This window comes from Dipteris shenzhenensis, chromosome 18, assembly GCF_047967505.1.
Source record: "Dipteris shenzhenensis isolate YYH24624 ecotype China chromosome 18, Dip_SZ_1.0, whole genome shotgun sequence".
Taxonomy (NCBI): Eukaryota; Viridiplantae; Streptophyta; class Polypodiopsida; order Gleicheniales; family Dipteridaceae; genus Dipteris; species Dipteris shenzhenensis.
The window spans coordinates 38,714,307-38,733,739 of record NC_141613.1 but is presented as its reverse complement, the minus strand read 5'-3'; the positions used below and the strand labels follow the sequence as shown (position 1 = coordinate 38,733,739).

At 44.3% G+C, this 19,433-nt stretch overlaps 1 protein-coding gene across 1 annotated transcript in view; it reads left to right on the top strand.

Annotated features, from left to right (window-relative positions):
• Positions 1–19,433, top strand: part of LOC147891207 (uncharacterized) — a 101,486-nt gene that overhangs the window by 74,714 nt on the left and 7,339 nt on the right. The window contains exons 5-7 of the mRNA XM_087389179.1: positions 5,389–5,553; positions 5,690–5,740; positions 7,686–7,880. Coding sequence (XP_087245305.1) covers positions 5,389–5,553; positions 5,690–5,740; positions 7,686–7,880 — 411 coding nt within the window. The remainder of the gene's footprint in view (positions 1–5,388; positions 5,554–5,689; positions 5,741–7,685; positions 7,881–19,433) is intronic.

Here is a 19,433-nt window from a genome sequence, read left to right as displayed (position 1 = left end):
GGCGTCACACATCAACTTACTATGAGGCTTTCACCTCAGCAAAATGGCAAAGCTGAGCGCAAAAATCACACTCTCATGGAGATGGATAGATGCATGCTTACTAGTAAGAAGTTGCCTCACAGATTTTGGCTGAAAGGCCTCATGTGTGCCAATTTTGTCTTGAATCGGGCTCCCACAAAGGCTTTGAAAATAATTACTCCCTATGAGGCTTGGCATGGGAGAAAGCCTTCAGTGGATCACTTTAGAGTTTTTGGTTGTGTTGCATATGCCCACGTGCCTATGGAGTTTCGACATAAGTTGTCAGATAAGGCACTTAAGTGTATCTTTGTTGGGTATAGTTCACAAAGCAAAGGCTATCGTCTCTACAATCCTGCCACTCGCAAGATTTTTGTCAGTAGAGATGTTATTTTTTTAGAGAATTCAGCACATACACATGCTGAATTTACTATTCCAGCTTCTTCAGATGATGTTTCTTAGGGGATGCTTTCTATAGCTTTTGGTTCCCCAGCTGAGGCTGATGCTGAAAATCATAATTTACAGCACCCTCCTCTTGGTCCACATGCCCCGATTCAGCCACATGCTGATTTTGTTCCTCCACAGAGTGTGGAGGAAGTTGTCAGGCAAGAGATTCAAGAGATAAATGCAGCCAAAACAATTCCGAATTGGTTGCTACAGACTCTCAGGGAGAGTAGACTTGAGGCACCTTTGCCTAGCACGACTCGTAGTGCAATAAGGCATGCAGGAGGGGCTCTTTCTGTTGAGACAGCTTATGCAGGTACTCTTCTTGATGAAGAAGAACTTGACTCTTTTGAAGAAGCCAAGGATAATGTGCATTGGATGCATGCCATGCACAACGAATTGCAGTCCATTGAGAAAAATCAGACTTGGAATGTTGTGGATTTGCCACCAGGAAAACATGCCATTGGTACCAAATGGGTTTTCAAAGTGAAAAGAAAGCTAGATGGGTCCATTGAATGGTACAAGGAATGGCTGGTTGCCAAAGGCTATGCTCAAAAAAAGGGCATAGATTATAAGGAGACTTTTGCTCCTACATCCTGGATGACCACCATAAGGTCAGTTATTGCCATGGTTGCAAACTTCGTTTGGAATGTCCATCAGTTGGACATAAAAACAGAATTCCTTAATGGGGACTTGCAGGAAGAGGTTTATATCAAACAACCTCCTGGTTTTGAAGTTTTGGGCTTGATGCCTTCCTGGCAAGTAAGGGGTTACACAATAGTCCCACAGAAAGCACCCTCTATATCAAGAAGGATGGGGGTGATATTTTGGTCATCATTCTTTATGTAGATGACATGCTGCTCACAAGGTCAAATGAGGAAATAATTGCAGATTTCAAGGCTGAATTGAAAGCTGAATTTGACATGACAGGTTGGGCATGTTAAAATTCTATTTGGGGATCCAGTTCATACAAGACAAGCATGGCATTGTTATGTCTCAATCCAAGTATGTGCAAAATCTCTTAGATAGGTTCAACATGCAAGATTGTAAGCATATAGCCACCCCGTGGAGCCAGGGCTGAAGCTTAATATGTATGATGCAGGTGAATTAGTGGATGCCACACTTTACAGCCAAGCTGTTGGATGCCTCATTTATTTATGCAATACACGGTCCGATGTTCAGTATGCAATATCTCAAGTGTACACGGCTTTCCCTAACCGGTTCACTCCTAGTATCCATATAGTAATCAAAACTTGCTCCTCTTGGACCACGACCGATACTCCCTCTAGTTTGTTCAGGCTGTTGCCAGGGTATGTAGCTACACCACGAGAATTTACCGGTTCATCCATACTGGGTTTGAAATTCATTGTAGCCTCTCTGTAGCCTCCGTGCAGGTATTCCTCCCTCCTGCCGTATATCTGTCTTATTTTTGCATGTGAATCAGATATCTTAATCACCTAGATGATACAAAGGGTTACTTGGGAGCACTCCTCAGTTCAGACACTAGTCTTCAAGCAGGTCTGTAAGATTTTGAAATCAACAGCGGAGCCCTTAAGATATTTTCTGAAATAGTGGCTCGACCAAGTAGCAGTTGTAACTCGTCACTGGTCAGCATAAACTGTTGCTTGGTGGGTTTTGTCTATGCACTGGAAGCTAAGAGTTCTATTCTCAATCCACTCAATTTTCCCACTCGAACCTTTCAACATGTATCCATCCCCACAAGATTGCCAAATGTTGATGCTTGCTTCTACTCACTCCTCAGGATACCCGATGCCAAGCGCTTGGTGAGCAGTGTGTGCACAATGCATGGTTGGAAGATGCCCTCTCTTGCACTCCTCAAATACTGGCTCAAACATTCCTACCGGTGCTTGGTTGCAGAATTGCGTCATGCACTGACTGGGTCTGTGTTCTGTGGAAAAGATCGTATGAATCCGGGTGGAATGAGAAGCCACACAAGTACACAAGTGTAATGGACAAATAACTGAATGTAAACACTTGTATTAATCAAAGGAGCCTCGTCCAGTATATACAGCTAGGGCTGCATAGACTCATGTCTCAACTCAAGGTGAGCCACTCACTTGTACAGTAGGACTCTGGACTCACTCGGACTTACCTCTCATACAAGACACATCGAGCCAAAAAGCCCGTTCCACCATTACAGTAAGACTCTTATAGAGAGGTTACCAACCGCCAGAGAGTTCTAGCGATCGAACTACTAAATTTCTATCGAGAAACCTTACTAAACCATTGACCATCATTGGATCGCTTCGGAGGCGACCTACTACCTATCTTGGCTGGTCGGAACTCCACCACTTGCCACTTGGCTGCTCGTTGGGCCAACCAGGGTGTCTGGTTGCCCGGCGCTTGGTCTACTTCTTGTGCCAACTAGGAGTCAATAGATGCACTCCACACACCATTATCTTAGCAGAATTTGCAGCAAGACCCCTTGATATAAATGCCTTGTTTCAGATCACTACCTATCTGGACTAAGTTAGACTTCTGATCAAATGTAGCTCAATAGAGACTACCATGGAGGTCCTTGTCATCATCTATGCAGCTTGTAGTTGAGGAAACAAGTATACACTCGTGACTCGTCTCTAGAGGATTTTGATCATAGCGGCTGTCTATCAATTATTTTTTCGGTAATAGTACTCACTAGATGCTATGATACATCAGGAGATTAAATATGAAACCTATGGAAGTCATACCCTCATAGGATATGGCATCCGTGGCAGCCAAATGCAATCAAGATGGCCTTGTATAGATCATTTCCCCAACTTGAGAGAGGATGGATTCACTTAGGTACCAAGAACATACATATTCATCTTTCCCATGCAATATGCATCAACTGAGAACCTCAACCCATAGATTCTAGATAGAGGTAGGATACAAGATTGCAGCCACATGATACCATAGGGATATGAGGCTATTTACTCTTTTTGACACACTGCACATGGAGAGAGAGGAGTATGCCCTGATGTAATGCCCCAGGGGAGATATCATAGTCTTTTCACCCATAGCTTCAGCTAGAGATGTGGAAAACTCTTCAAACATGAGATTACCTGACTCAAGTCCAAACTCATGAGACATGCCATGGGACCAAGATCGAGATAGCAAGGAATCATAGACTTCTTCACAAGAGAAGTGGTTGGGAGGTATGGCAATTGCGGCCCCAGCTTTCAAGCGCACAAAGTTAATAGTATACTGGCGTCGTAAGTGCCCGTCCTATTTGGGGTACCATCATTGCTGCATCTTAAAATTAGACCACCTCATGCCACCCATGAGTACAATCTATATAGGAGTGTTGACGGTGCCAGTAGTCGCTCTCGGATATCTTCCACTGACACTAAGAGTCTCGGTGGGGGACCCTAGTTATAGACCCATGCGAAGCTTTGGCTACTACTGAAACGCATGGCATGTCAATCACAAGAACTACTCCCAACATATGGACTTGTTTTCTTGTTCTTCTTAGGTTCATCAATAGTTTCTTGATGGTGTGATAGACACCTTGAGTTTTCCTCATGGAGGGGTGTGCTCTAATGTCATTTCAGTTTTTTGGGTCTCATGGGCTTATTTTGGCCTTTTGCAAAGGTTAGTAAATATTTCTTTCGTACTTTCTTCCTCTCTCCCCTCCACGTGCCCCCCCAGCCTCCTAGTCACTCAAAATAAAGATTTCCTTCTTAAAAATAAGTTACAAGGCACAAGAAGCATTCCATCATCATGATTTCACAAATTTGTGTGAGGTGGGATCAAACATTTCTTTAAGTTTTACGGGTCCTCCTTCCCGTCCTTGTCCTGTCTCTTCCTACATGTGGTGGCATGTTCTCACCCTCCATAAGTTGCCCAGTTCACTTTCCTCCATTGTATTGTTCTTTTCATTGGTTTCCTTGAGATCAACCTCGTCCTCTCCCGGCTGTCCTCACTAGTGGTGATGGGGAAGTGCTTCTTGTGTCAACCCCAATCCTCTACTCTGAGTGGTGACTTCATTCCTTATTTTCTCCGTGACATTTTCTTGATGAATTCATCGACTTGATGACCACCTCTTCTTCTCATGTTAGCCTCAAGTGTGTTTCTCCTAGGGTGCCAAGACATTTTATGCTTTGTTCTTAATAGCTCACCCATTGTCCATGTTGATTAGAGGATGAGTTCCCTCTCACTGCATTGGACATGCTTGAGTCAAACATGTACGTGGCTAAGTGGCATTTCTAGTTAGCCCACTAGGGGCCAATATGTTCAGCTGCATGTTTGTAGCCACTTTGTGAAATTCTATGTCACTTGAAACCGCAATCTTGGCCGCTTATTGAAGCTTAAGAGGTTTCCCCTTGGTGCAAGTGGGGCCAAGGGCCTAGCCAACTTGGCTAGGGTGTGGTGGTGAACTTCGAGCACAAGCATACAAGCTAGAGCTGGGGTAAGCCAAGCTGGAGCTTATCAGAGTTAGACTCAGCTTCTATGTACCACAACCTTTACAATTTGCATGTTTTTAATAGCCTGTTGGAGATTTTTAGAAAGGGCATGTGATGTGGCGTGCAGCTAGCCCTCTGGTATAGGAGTTTGAGTTTGTAAGTAAAAATAATATAGTATCTTTTTCCTAAACAAGTGCAACACAAAGAGAATGGGTCCGAACTTTTGAGCCTTGTGGTTAACTTTTGTTTTTTATGTTTAAGCTTTGAACAAAAGATTTATAATCGTTAAGAGTTCTTTTATATTTTTTATGCTTTGAATTCATTTGGCTGCTGGAGTGGTCCAAGATGTCAGAAAGTCTTGAATGAAGGAATAGGTGCTCGAAAAATCTATCTACTTTATTATCAGCACAGTTGGTATCTAGTTACAGATGTTATAAGTGACATGGCAGAGTAATCTTTCATGTTATAATTGAGAATGGCAAAGCAATTATCCATTCTGACTGCAATTTTTATATTGAAGTTGCAGATGCTTTGTCAGTTCAAAAGGAAGATACTTTCACTAAGCATGAGCCTGAAGCCAAGGTTGTAAAGCAGGAACATGAGAATATGACAGAGGTTGAAGAATTGGATTCTAACCTCACCTCTGCTGTTTTGCCTGCTTACTCATGGGGTAATGTGACGAGTTATGAAGGTATAATTTATCTCCCACCTTCTTTGCGTATTTTCTCTATATTTCATGAAACCGTGATTCTTCTTTCAAACACACGGGAGTCTATCAAAGTTCTTACTCATGAAATGGTTCTGCTACCTTGTTCTTTACTATGCAGAAATTATTGAAGATGTACCAATACTCAGAATAAAGTGTGAAGAAAATGATGGTGGGAGGACTTCTAACCAAAATGGTATTCATGTAATGCAAGGAATGGCTTCTACAATTTGTCCCCCCTATCCTTGGGGCACATACTCTGTAACAAAACCTGAACATGGTAAAAGCAGGGACCCGCAATTTGAAATCTGATTTGTCACAGTTTCTAGGTTGTTTATCTCTGCCAAAAGGGATTCTTGAAAATAAAAGTGCCTGTCCAAAACGGTTCAAATATTCAAGTAGTTTGTTTATACTGTGGAGACACATGTAGATTGTCCAGCCACATGCCGCACCATTGCATTTCTCAGGAAACTAGAATATATTCTTTATTTTTTTTAAAGGACATCTTTCACTGCACTTCCCTAGGTAGCTGCTGTTGCACTGAAAACAGGGGAGCCCGTAGAGTATTGCTGAGATATATCAGAACTCTAGTGAGATAGAAGCTATTTCCTGTGACTACCCTGCATACCATGATGTGTCAATAGGTCAAAGATGAGCTGCTGTCTGGAAACAATAAGGAGGTTTCAACAGGCATGCTTCCCAAACATGAATAACGTGGAAAATGTGTCTCAACTAAGGAAAACCACTCTGCCACTAAATCCCTGGACATGAAGCCGACTGACAGAATTAAACATTGGAAGTACAGCAGTTCCAATCCAGTCTCTGGCCTCCTTGTCTCTCTTTCACTCGTCCAAGCAAAGAGATTGCAGCCCCTTATAGAGCAGGTCTTTTGCTGGAATGCATTTAAAGATTCTGTAATTCACGATCATTTCCTGCGGCTGATTGTGGAAACTCTGATTTTTGTGGCATTCATAAACATTGTGCAAGAACTGAATGTTTTCACCACCCACGCAACAAAAAGGGAAAGCTTTTGAGAGGGTTGTGCTGGAATTTACAACCTCATCAGATGTGTAGGGTGGCAAAGATAAATTTGGCCTCTCAAGCAGAGACACTGGCAAAGAGAATGGAACAGGGACGGGCTGGGTATCTTCTCACTAGTAACCTTGGAGCTCATGTTTCTAAGTGGGTGGAAGTGCAGGTCTGCAGTCAGGCTTGCTGGTCTTGGGATGGTGGAAACTGGAAGCCCACAGATGTCTCAGCAACTGATATCATGCAAAGTAGCATTTCCACGTTATAATAGTCAAGCATAGCAAAGGTGCTTGGACAAAAACAGAATTTTTTGAGATAAGTTTCTTGATTTGGATAGTCTCTAAAATAGGTATTTTCACAAACAAGAACAGATCTTCTAGTTTAGGGAAAGGCCCAGCTCAGAGGAATTCCTCATTTTGGCATTTCCAAACTTCCCATTTCAATTGCTTTTGGCATCATTCTACTGGCTGGCTTACGGTAGTTATGGAGAAATTTAGCTTCAACTAATGTTGACTTTCCAACTAGGCAATGGTCATTGAGTGCTTGTGGTGGCTGTGAAGATTTTTCCCAAGCATTGGGGTTGTTCCAGATGGACATGAAAACTGTGGACTTTTCTTGTCAAAGATTTCTGTGAAAAGGAAAGTAGGAAAAGAAATTGCACTTGATGTGAATAGTCTACTGGTTTTGGGATTTATGTCAACTTTTGAACCTCTTGAATGATGTTCATAAAGTTGTCTTTTCAGAAGCCTGCAAAACTATGACATAGCAGGGACAAGCTCCTATGTCATAGTAGCTAGTCCCTGCTATGTGTGATAAGAGTTTATGGTTTTCAACCTTATGAGTGAGTATCATGGGATTAAAACTCTGCTATGTGCTGTGTTTTTAGAGGATGAGTTTGGGCATGTTCCTGAATCATCTAGATGTATAATATTTTATTTGACCATGCACACTATATATTAAATCAATCTTTCACAGAAGTTCTTGTGTGAAAGGAGAAGGGGTAAGAGATGTATAAGGTTTTTCTCCTTAATTGAAACTGCTTGGATTTTCCTGCACAAAGATTTAAACCTAAAGTGGAATGGATGCAGAGAAAAATGGAGACTGGTACCATTCTTTTCAAGGAGACAGGCAAAATACCAGCACATACTCAACAAATGCAGAAGAAAATAGCAACAGTAATGGAGATGCGGGAAAAGTTCTTAAAGATTCAGATAATGACTCTAGTTGTGGACTCGGTCCTGCTATTTTACCAAAGTATCCTTGGGCTAAATTTTCAGAAGCAGGTATCCTCTACACCTTCTCCTCTATTTTACCACAGGAAAACTGGAATAGTGCGATAATATAGTAAAAGACAAAAAAAAAAGTAAAAGACAGTAGAGAGGATGGGCATAATTTTCTGGTTCCTGAGATCTTTTTGAAACCTTGGAATGATTGTGAGTTCATGAAATTGTCTTGCAGAAAACATGAATGGGTTGAAATTTTATTCAAATGTTTCAGATATTATACATAAAAGTCCCAGGGAGGAGGTGGGCAAGGGGAAGTGGGTGTAGCTTTCAAGGACTTACGATTTGAATTCTCAATGGGCAATGTTTGCGTTTTTCCACCCAAAACTTTGGCACCCTTGTTTTCAAGGGGCCAGACAAAATGAAAACAATTACTTGAGTAGGAGGGATGGTTTGGAAGAACTTAACATTTGCGTTCTGAATCAGCAGTGTTGCATTCCCAACCCAAGGCTTTAATGATGAGGGTGGAATGATTGTAGAATCAAAGGGTGGCATCCAGCACCATTCTTTGGGGAAAGCTTTCAAGTTTTCAGACGTGGACTCTAGCTGTGGGCTTTATCCAACTCTTCTGCCAAAATATCCTTGGGGGCAAATATCAGCAGCAGGTATCTCCCTATCCTGTGCTTGTACTTGTGACATCTGTGGAGGAGGTCACTGCTCCTGTTGTTGTTTGATTTGTTTTCGTTCTTCCATATTTATTGGGAGCATGACTTATACTATGTTGATACTTCTGTGTGAGATGAAGTGTGTACCGTGTATCGATGTCTAGTTTCATTGCTACATCGGAAGCCTTGATTATTTGATTTCTGAGTGTCAAGATCTTGGAAGTATGATTTGACTCATATAGTGTTGCAAAGATGTCTTCGTAGGTTTTGACTGTGTTGCATTGCCTAAGCTTTACATAGTTGCACACTTTGTTTGATCAAAAGATAGACATATTGTCCTTTTTTCTCAAACTCACTGCTCTTTTGGCAATGGTTGGACCAGTTTTAGGATAGATTATTGGTCTTGGAATAGAACCATGAACATATTAGATCTATTTTGAAGAACAAAATTTGTTTCCATTAAGGATTTCCATATGCCATAGTTTGGTGAGTTGGAATATGAAGCCAAAGTGAGTCAAAAATATATGTTCTAGGTGGTCTAGGTGGTGTTTTATAGTCTAGTGAGTCCTAGACGTGCCACGTGTCATATTGGGAGATATCCCATAGACATTGTGACTTTCTAGAGTCTAGTGTCACACTATATAGTGTTGTACTTGTCTATTGTCTATTACAACAGTCAACATCAATACATTGCGAGTATTTTGGTTATTGCCTTGCACTTGTACTTTCTTTCCTTTCCATTCTGCCTTTCATTATGCTTTCCATATTTCCATTCCATTCCTAGCTAGCTTCCATGTCTCTTCATATGGTATCAGAGCCTTCCTTCCTAGCCCTTCCCTTCCTCCTTGCCTCTCCATGAGGTAGAGGGTGGCTGGAAAGAGAAGCTGCCCTCTCTTCTCTTGGAGGAGCTCCCCTTCCCTACTCCTCTCCATTGAAGGCTTCATCAATGTAACACAAGCATGCTACATCATTGTGGCCACCAACTACTTCACAAAGTGGGCTAAAGCTAAAGTAGTGAGAAAGGCAGATGCCAGAAGCACAGCAAAGTTCTTGTATGAAAATGTGATTACACAATTTGGATGCCCCATTGGAATTGTTTCAGATATACAGGCAAACAATTCGCCAATGAGGTAATCCAAGAACTTTTTTTTGGCTTTATAGTTATCCATAGAAAAAGCACACCCTACTATCCCCAAGGCAATGGACAAGCCTAGTCCACCAACAAGGTAATATGCATTGTCCTTATCAAAATAGTGGAGCCCAAGAGATCTGACTGGGCAAAAAATCTTAATGCAACCTTATGGGCTTATAGAATCATACTAATGTTGTCTTCTCCAACTTGAGATTCTGCCACCTCTCTTCCCTTTCCTTGGTGAGCTCTTCTCCTTCCTTCAGCTACAAAGATGTCCTGGAGTGGTGTTGTTTCTGTTGCTCTCTCTATCACCTGCGGATGATGTGACGCTTCTATCTGGATCTGGAAGTAGAATCACGACTTTGTGTCTTCAAGAAAGTTGTAGAGGACCTTGAGTACTACAATTTTCGTTTTTACATCATTGCAATCCGAGTTTTCTATGAAAAGATATAGCTCTTGCAAAAAGTGACGAAAATTATTCCTGCGCACGGATTTTGTTCTTGAGTTCTTTGTTGCTCCAATTGGTGCCCACGAAGCTAAGCTATAGCTGCCCATGCAGCTTCTCTTGCTGCCCACGTAGCTATCCTCTCTGTCCGTCATCTAGCTGCACACGCTAGTTCTAGCTGCCCATTCTGTTGCTCCTGCTGCTCACGCTGGCAGACGAGGTCCATTCACATCTTATGGGTAGGCCATATTAGACCTTGGCAGGATGCATGATCTCACTATCTATAATGGTCTTGACAGATGGCCCACCTTGGGTGGTTTAACGTGCTTTCCACATGGGGGACGCTCCAGTGTTGTTGATTACATCATGGGATCCCCTGCCTTCACATCTCACATCACTGACTTCACTGTAGCACCTCTCCCTCCAGGGGCTGATCACACTTATCTTTTCTTTAGCATCTCCACTCCACATCGCATAACACCTTCCACCCCACCAAGTTCTTACTCCAGCTACCATGATATACGCTTTGACCACAATCACTCACCTACTTACTATGGCCGTCTGTACATACTTCTCGCTTATATTGACTTCATACCCCTTTTAGAGGATCGTGATGTCCTAGTCACCCGCTCACTACACGAGGCTGCCCTTCACGCTTTCCCCCACACCACCCGCTCCACCCGCCCACCACCCCCTGGGATCGTACCTTGAAATAGATGGTACAATGATAAGTGTAAGGCTTTACGCCATCAGCTCAAATTCGAAACCAAAAACAGTCTTCCGAGCGAACCAGATATGCTACGCGAGTACCGTAGGCTGGTACGCAGAAAGACACTAGACTTTGTTCGTCGGAATGAGGAGGAGCTACTAAACATTTTATTTAGTAACAACTCTACTGTTTGTTGTAGTTTGCTACTTCCACCCCTAAGACCTCCCACTTTGCCAGAGATATCCAAGGTGAGGATGAGGCATCTCCATTTGCTGCTCTTTCTCAATCCATTGTTGACTTCTCTAGCTGCAGAGAAGTCCTCCTAGTGGGGGGCTTCAACGCAAGGAGAGGCACCTGTCAGGTACCATTCGTCGACTTTAGGGATGATTCCACTCTATTGCCAGACATTGACCTTGAGGAGGCAAGTATGCTGCGGGTTTCGGCTGGCAGATGAGGTCCATTCACATCTTATGGATAGGCCATATTAGACCTTGGCAGGATGCATGATCTCATTATCTATAATGGTCTTAACAGATGGCCCACCTTAGGTGGTTTAATGTGCTTTCCACATGGAGGAGGCTCCAGCATTGTTGATTACATCATGGGATCCCTTGCCTTCACATCTCACATCACTGACAACACTGTAGCACCTCTCCCTCCAGGGGCTGATCACACTTATCTTTTCTTTAGCATCTCCACTCCACATCGCATAGCACCTTCCACCCCACCGAGTTCTTACTCCAACTACCATGATATACGCTTTGACCGCAATCACTCGCCTACTTACTATGGCCGTCTATACATACTTCTTACTTATATTGACTTCATACCCCTTTTAGAGGATCGTGTTGTCCTAGTCACCCGCTCACTACACGAGGCTACCCTTCACGCTTTTTTCCACACCACCCGCTCCACCTGCCCACCACCCCCCACCACCCCCTGGGACCATACCTTGTAACAGATGGTACAATGATGACTGTAAGGCTTTACACCATCAGCTCAGATTCGAAACCAAAAACAGTCTTCCGAGCGAACTAGATATGCTACGCGAGTACCGTAGGCTGATACGCAGAAAGAAACTAGACTTCATTTGTCGGAACGAGGAGGAGCTACTAAACATTTTGTTTAGTAACAACTCTAAGGACTTTTGATAGAGATTTCTAGAAGGACGGTCCTCCTCACCACTCACTGACACTCAGGTCTGGTTTGATTATGCACACACACTTTATGACATCCCAAATCAGCCAGTCCTAACCTCTCACATATGCCACACCCCACATCCTGCACCCTCTTCACTAGGGGGGGGTGAAGGATGCTGTAATGAAACTTCATAATGGTCAAGCGAAGGATCATGAGAGGCTATGCATTGAGTTAATTGCATATGGGATTAACATCCTAGCCCTGATCTTAGAAAAGCTCTTTAATGAAGCTGTTTGTTTGGGTTTTCCATGCACCTAGACCATTAACACTATCTCACCCATCCACAAGGCAGGGGATCCCATGAGCCCGAAGAACTACATGACCATTATGATTGGACATGTCATGTCCAAGGTTTATGCATCAGTACTTGATTTTGAGGTCAGCAAACTTGCAAAGTGTCGAGGACTTAAAGCAACAGGACAGACCGGCTGACGTGATCATGGGACCATGGACCACATTCTCACACTCATATGTATCATCGAGGAGGCGAGGGCACGGAAGCAAAGGGTTTATTCTTGCTTTGTGGATTTCTGCGAGGCATTTGACACGGTTTCGAGAGGCCGCCTCATACGGCACCTACAGGACTTGGGTTATGATCAAGATCGTGGCACTTTACAAGAGAGTTTCAGGCAAAGTCCGGGCAGGATCTGGGTGGACAAACGAGATCACGAGCACTATCGAGGTCAAACAAGGGTGTCCATTATCACCTACCTTGTTTGGCCTCTACATTGACAAGCTTGAGACAGTAATGCAAACACAGGGGGGGTAGGTTGCTCTCTGGCGGGCACACTGATCCGGATATTGCTTTACGCAGATGATGCGGCTCTCTTGTCTTTCTCAACAGAGGGACTCCAGAGACACCTTGACACACACTAGTCCTTTTGTGAGTCTCATGATTTGAAGGTCAACCCAGGTAAAACCAAGGTCATGATCTTCTATACATCTCGAGCCGTCATGCACCAAGAGCAGTTCACATTTGATGGGTCACCTATTGAGGTAGTTTTATAATACACCTTTGTCTTTTTTGAACCCATCTTCACTATGAGACCCACAATGCAGGCACGCTTGAGCAGAGGATATGCTTCATTGGCCAGACTAGAGAGGTAGTGCTTCCGCTTGCACTTCTAGGATCCACGAACCAAGGGGTTGCTTTTTGACTCCTTGGTCCGCCCAGCGGAAATGTATGGCAGCCCATGTTGGGGGCCAGACTTGTCAAATACAGAGTGGGCCCGTGTGGAGCAGCTATAGGTTTCCATGTTATCACGGATAATCCGTGGTAAGCCATCCGTTCCTCACCAGATCATTCAGGCTGAGTTTGTGTCACCCCCTTTACAGCTAGATGCTGCATTTTAGGTCATCACGTATGTGTTCCGAGTCAGGTAATATTACACCTCTGGGCGTAGTAGGCTACCATGGCTAGCTCTATCCTCTTCTATGGCACTTGTAGTAGGTGGGGACCAAAGGTGCTGGTATGCATGCACAGAAAGATTTTTTGAGCGACTAGGGCTCCACATGGATAGACTACCTCCCTTCCAGTACAGCATGGATGCTCCGTTTTCTCCCCTCCTATCACACGAGGTTAACCAAGTTATCCATGAGAATCTATTACAACTACACATATTTCGGACTTGGTTGGGACCGAGTGAACTCCCAGTGAAGCTTATCTTCTGCAGAGATCACTTCTTACATATCACAGTGGAGGGTTTCATTGACCCACCAGGATACACGCAGATCTACCTACCCCACTCACAGAGGATCTCTCTTGGGTAGTTTCGGGTCTCTTCACACAAACTTCGCATTGAGAGCGGTAGAGCAGAGCGACTACCGAGGGAGAGGCATATATGCACATTGTGTGACTTGCAGGAGGTTGAGACAGAGGAACACTTCATCTTCAATTGTCATGTTTACTATGAGATCTGAGGGCGTTTCTATTGCCTCTTCAGAGATAGCTATGGGATTTTGGTTCGATTCCTCTCCTACCCACACCAGCAGTGTTTGGCAGGATTCATTCATGAGGAACTCAGACACCGCGAGAGGATACTCCGAGCATGGAGGCAGGAGCATACTTTTTCCTTGGCTGATACCTCTCAGAGCTCTATCACATAGTTCTTTCAGCGAGATCACATGGACCCACGAGATGAGGCCTCGACGTGACCGTGACCAGGAGCCTGTGACCCGACAGCTCAGACAGAGGGTTGACACACAGATCACACTTGGGGACATCCCCTCCTTGTTTAGAGTTGGAGCTTGACCGATGGGGATCACAGTAGCCCTGGTTAGACATAGAGCTACGACCAAGAGACGTGCCAGGACTGCACCTGTTTAGAGTCGGAGCCCGACCGATGGGGGTCATAGTAGCCCTGGTTAGACGTAGAGCTACGACCAAGAGACGTGCCAGGATTGCACCTTTGAGTGGCCGACGGCACGGCACTCTATTGCTAACTTCATGTCCCCATTGCCTCATCCACCCTGATGTGCTACTGTTGTTGCTGATGATGATGATGTTGATGTTGATGATGATGCTGAGATTGATTTATAGTCGACCATTGACATGACTATGTTGTACTTAGGACTTAGTACTACCATTCTGCATTTTTGCATTTTGCATTTTGCATTGGTGTGGATGCTCGTTTAGTAGCTTCACTACCATAGCTCATTTGTACCAGGTTTTTCACAGTCTCATAGACCCATCGGTCTTCCGAAGACTTTAATAAACTTTCTTTCTTTCTCATATGTTGAGGATCGTAGGCATAAGCAACTGAGCCAAGGGCCATGAAATGACCAACTTTTGGTGTGTGCCAATATTATGCATGGGATTGTTCCTTATTCACCAAAGCCTTTGTGATGCAACTCTTGATGATTCATGATGCTTGTGATTACAGCTTCTCCCAATGAATTAGACAGCTTTTTGTAATTTAACATGCATGAGGCCATTTCCATGAGAGTTCTATTTTTCCTATCTTCCTATAGGGCACCCAGTAGTGATGATGAATGCCACAATACTCCTTAAACTCAAGAGACATATATTTTCTAATGTTGTAACACCGAAGTGCCTTGAATTTGCATCTACTCTAATTCTTTGCTAGCGATTTGAACCCTTGAAAGTAAGAGAGCAATTTCAAATTCTCTTTCATGAGAAATGTTATGTGAATCTGGGAAAGTTATCAACCCTTGTGATAAGTACAGAGCTCCACTGTGTGTGGGAGAGTTTGTGGGATGTCACTGTGCATTAACTGCAATTAAATTCTGGCTCTCACCTTCTACCAAGCAATCTTTACAGCAGTATGTGATAGAACTTTCCAAGCTTTAACCTTACAGAAAGTAGAGGTGGTTGCTCTATGCTAGGCATATGCTCAACCAAGTCATGCTTCTGCATGCAAAGCAAAGTAGACTATTTGACATGACCAAAGCTAGCATGCTAAAGTGCGTTGGCAATATCTCAGATACTTTATTTGCTTGCTGAAGTATAGGCTCTACATCTATCTTGAATAGTTGCGCTTCTTCTTTACAGTGGCAATTGTTTCAAATTCGTTGGGAGGGGATTTGGTTAACCCTTATCGTCCTGGAACTGAACCAGCATTGGTGATTTGCTACTGCACTCAATAATATCAAGTTCTTTCTTTAGGTCAGGCGGAGGAGGGTTTGCGAGTAGGGAGGAGGGGGATCCCAAGAGAGGTGGGAATTTGGAGGGGGGGGGATATAGGGCTCAGACGGGCTAAGCCAATGAGATATACAAATCCGATACAAATACAAAAGAAAATCCATAATCATGATCATAACGGCGTCGGGACATAAAGAGAAAAACTCTCTAAGCTCATGAAGTGGAAGCCAGTGAGAGCGTCAACCCAAGGAGGGGGCGTCAATGTGTGAGATTGCTCTGGTGGCAAAAACCTGGTGATAGAGCACTAGCGGCTGTCGGCATGTGCAACCCACTGTAGTCTCCTAATTGTAGCCTGGCAAACAAGTGCCACAGTCACTCTTGTGGGTAATGCATCTGATCTGGTGAGCATGGAAGAAAGGTCTCCTAATGTAATTTGTGCCTCGGTATGCTGACGACTCTGGCGTGTCTGACATTGGCTCGGGTCCTCGCCGCCTCGCCTCCGTGAGTCATGCTAGTCAGTGATGTGTATCTGGAAGAACTCAAGGATCATGCTTTGAGTGGATTCTAGCTGTGTGTCATGATCTCCCCTACTTGCCTTGGGCAACAGCCCTATGTGTCATACGGCCTCATGAATGGAGGCTGGCAAGCATCTCTAGTTTGGGCAGGGAAAGAAGTTAGGTAGGGATCCGAAACCATCTCTGAAAAGGCAGTGCTACCAACCTGTTGCTGCAGAAGAGGAGATTGTATCATCAAGTCTGCAAGCAACTCCTAGGCGGTCGATGAACATCATGATCTTATCAATGTAGAGCCCAAAGGAGTGTCTGAGAGAGGGAGCATCCTTGCTTCACTCCCATAGTGCTCTCAATCCAATATGATAGACCTCCATGTGCATGCACCCTCCCTTGGCAGACTCATATATGCTCATCACACCCCAGATCATGACTCGAGTATCTCCAACTCCTGAAGACTCCAAATCAGGCGGGCTCATGGAACTGTGTCGAAAGCCATCCGAAAGTCTACAAAGAAAGCATAGATCTCGCCTCTTAAATGACTACCCATAAGGTGAAGATGTGGTCGAGTGGAATGTTGCCGTCGAAAACCTGCCTGTCCCTGTGCCCGCTACCCATGTGCCTCAGTGTAGGAGCTGATCTCTCGCTCTAGTACTGATCCATATATCTTGGCCAATGTATGGCGTATCATGTGTTTGCTATAGTTCCTTGTATCCATAGGGTCCCCTACTTTGTGTATTGATAAAATAGTAGTGTTGCTCCAAGCAAGAGGAAAGCCATGATATACCGCATGATTAAACAGATGTGCTAGGATCAAAGCCAAGATCTCATGCCCATGTGCAAAGTATTCCATCCTCAACCCCTCATGATCCGTGGCTTTACAGTTGTGGAGCCGGCGTAGCACATCCCATACATTATGTGCAGTGAATGAAGAGGATGTGGTGGGCCTAGGTAAGGAGGACAAGTCTAGTAGTGCCTGAATCAGGACATCCTAGAGTGAAGTCGCATATGTGTGCCAGACCCCTGGATTGGTGACTTACCCTCAGAAAGGAGCCCCCATGCAAAGGTGGGATCTCCCCCTCGAAAAGATCTGATCACCTCATCCATCCAATGTGAGAGGAAAGCTCATCTCTTCTGGTGAGTCACACGGCATGCATTTATACCAATACGCATGTATGTATGCATGCTAATGCAAGAAGTTATTGTACATATGTATTTATGTATGTGTGTCCATACACATGTATATATGTACTATGTATGAATGCATGTACACATGCTGATGCAAGCACTTATTGTACTGATCGTGATAGGGAGTCACAATCAAGAAGGAATGGCCTTGCCAAGTTTGTACCCTACCGAAAATGGTTGTGGGAGGGACACACCGGTCGGATACCGTCTAGAACCATTTTCGAAAGGGTACTAATAATGGTTATGGAGGGTACCATGTTGGCATACTAACCATTTTTTGCAAGGTCATAAAAATGGCTAGGAAGGTGTCATCCAATGTGCCACCTCCCATAGCCATTTTTAGGAGGGTACCAAACTTGGCAAGGTTATATCTTTTGAATTGTGACTTGCATAGGTTTTCAAATCAAATGGCATAAGATGCTTTGCACACTGGTATGTTGCTTTTGCAAAATCAATGTTATTTTTTTTTAATTTTTTCAAAAAGATTACTTCATTAAGTATGAATGAAAACCGCAAGAGCAAGCTCTAATGCGGGAGTACATCATGCCATGCATGAGAAAAAACAAGATGAAGTTCCATTCATGTGGCCTGCCAAGAGAGAGAAGAAGAAGAAGAAGAGAGAGAGAGAAAGAAAGAAAGTTGTATTAACGTCTTCAGGAGACCTCGTGGGTCTATGAGACAAGATACAAGATATATGTAACCCATACAAGCCATTGTGGGCTGAAGCAAAGGGCACACTAAGGCCCTTGCTAAGTGCTAAATGATATGCAGCCTAGTACAACTGGTACAAAGCATAGTAGGAAAAAGAGGGCAATCAACTACTCAAAACCAGAGCTCCAAGTACATGTGGAGGCTCTATATAGCCTGCCGTCTCCTTGATGGCCCTCTAATGTGATACAAAGAGCTCATGTATCTGTCTGTCGAGCTGTCTCCCTTGGTGGTGGGGGACGTGCTCTCCTAGATCTCTGTATCCGATGGGCTACATCGAGAGTAATGCCTCGTCTGAGGCAATCCCCTCTAAGGAGGGCTGAGATAGGTCGAACCTCAATCGTGCATGCTCTGGCTGCCCCACGTGTCGTGTGTGGTCTCCGCGTCTCTCGGCCAGCCATACTGTGGTGATGACGGGTCTCATTCTTGATCCATAGTGCTCTCATCTCCTCGAGCTCCTCCCCCTCGATCTCATCTAGCACTGTCTCGGATGCGTAAAATTCAGTGATGCGTGTCTGTGCTCAATCTAGCTCGGACGGTGCTCTCTGAGGAATCTCTCTCTGTATCTGGTGATCTCCCTGATGAACAACGCTAAGCAATACTGATCCTCATACTCCATAATCCGAGAGAGAGGTCCAAATCCGTGCCCAAATAAACAGTGAAATCTGCCACGGATCTCATAATATAAAGGGCATCTGCAAACAAAGTGCTCCTCAGTCTCCACCTCCCCCATAGTGCAACAAGGGCATATCCTAGTCTCTCGCCTGGGTCTATGTCCGGTAGCTGTACGACGCATCCTGCCGGCCTCAACGCTGATATATCCTGGGGATATGATGAAGCCATCCTCTGAAATCCTAAGAAAATGGTCACGATATGTGGCCATCTTCGTAGGAAGCTTCGTGGGATGAACCCAAGTGCGAAACGTGTGTAGCTGCAACAAATCTGCCCTGATAACCTGGCTGAGCTCATGTCGAGTGAGAGGGAGGCGAGGGGCATCTATGCTGTATCGAAATGGTGGCAGCCTATCCATATCCAAGCCTAGCGAGGTGAGCCATGTGGAGAGTGTGTGGTACCAACAAAAAGTATGACCTCTCTCCGCTAACATCTGCGAGGATGTCAGTGCTAGCCACGGTAATCGTGCTCTGCCTGCTGCTGAGTCTCCGAGCGCCCTGATCCTATGCAAGTATGTAACTGACTGAAATGCTGCATCTAGCGCTAGGGGTGTAGCTCAATCTGGAGAGAGAGAGAGAGAGAGAGAGAGAGAGAGGGGGGGGGGGGAGAGGAGAGAGAGGAATATGTAATGCATTTCCAACAAAAGAGACCCAAATTTGAAAGAGATGCTCTAAAGTCAACACACCAACCAATCACTTAATTTGCAAAAAAAACACATCTGGAAAATGCTAGAAATTATTTTTGGCATCTCAAAGTAGGACCTTCACTAAGGTTGCCTATGGTA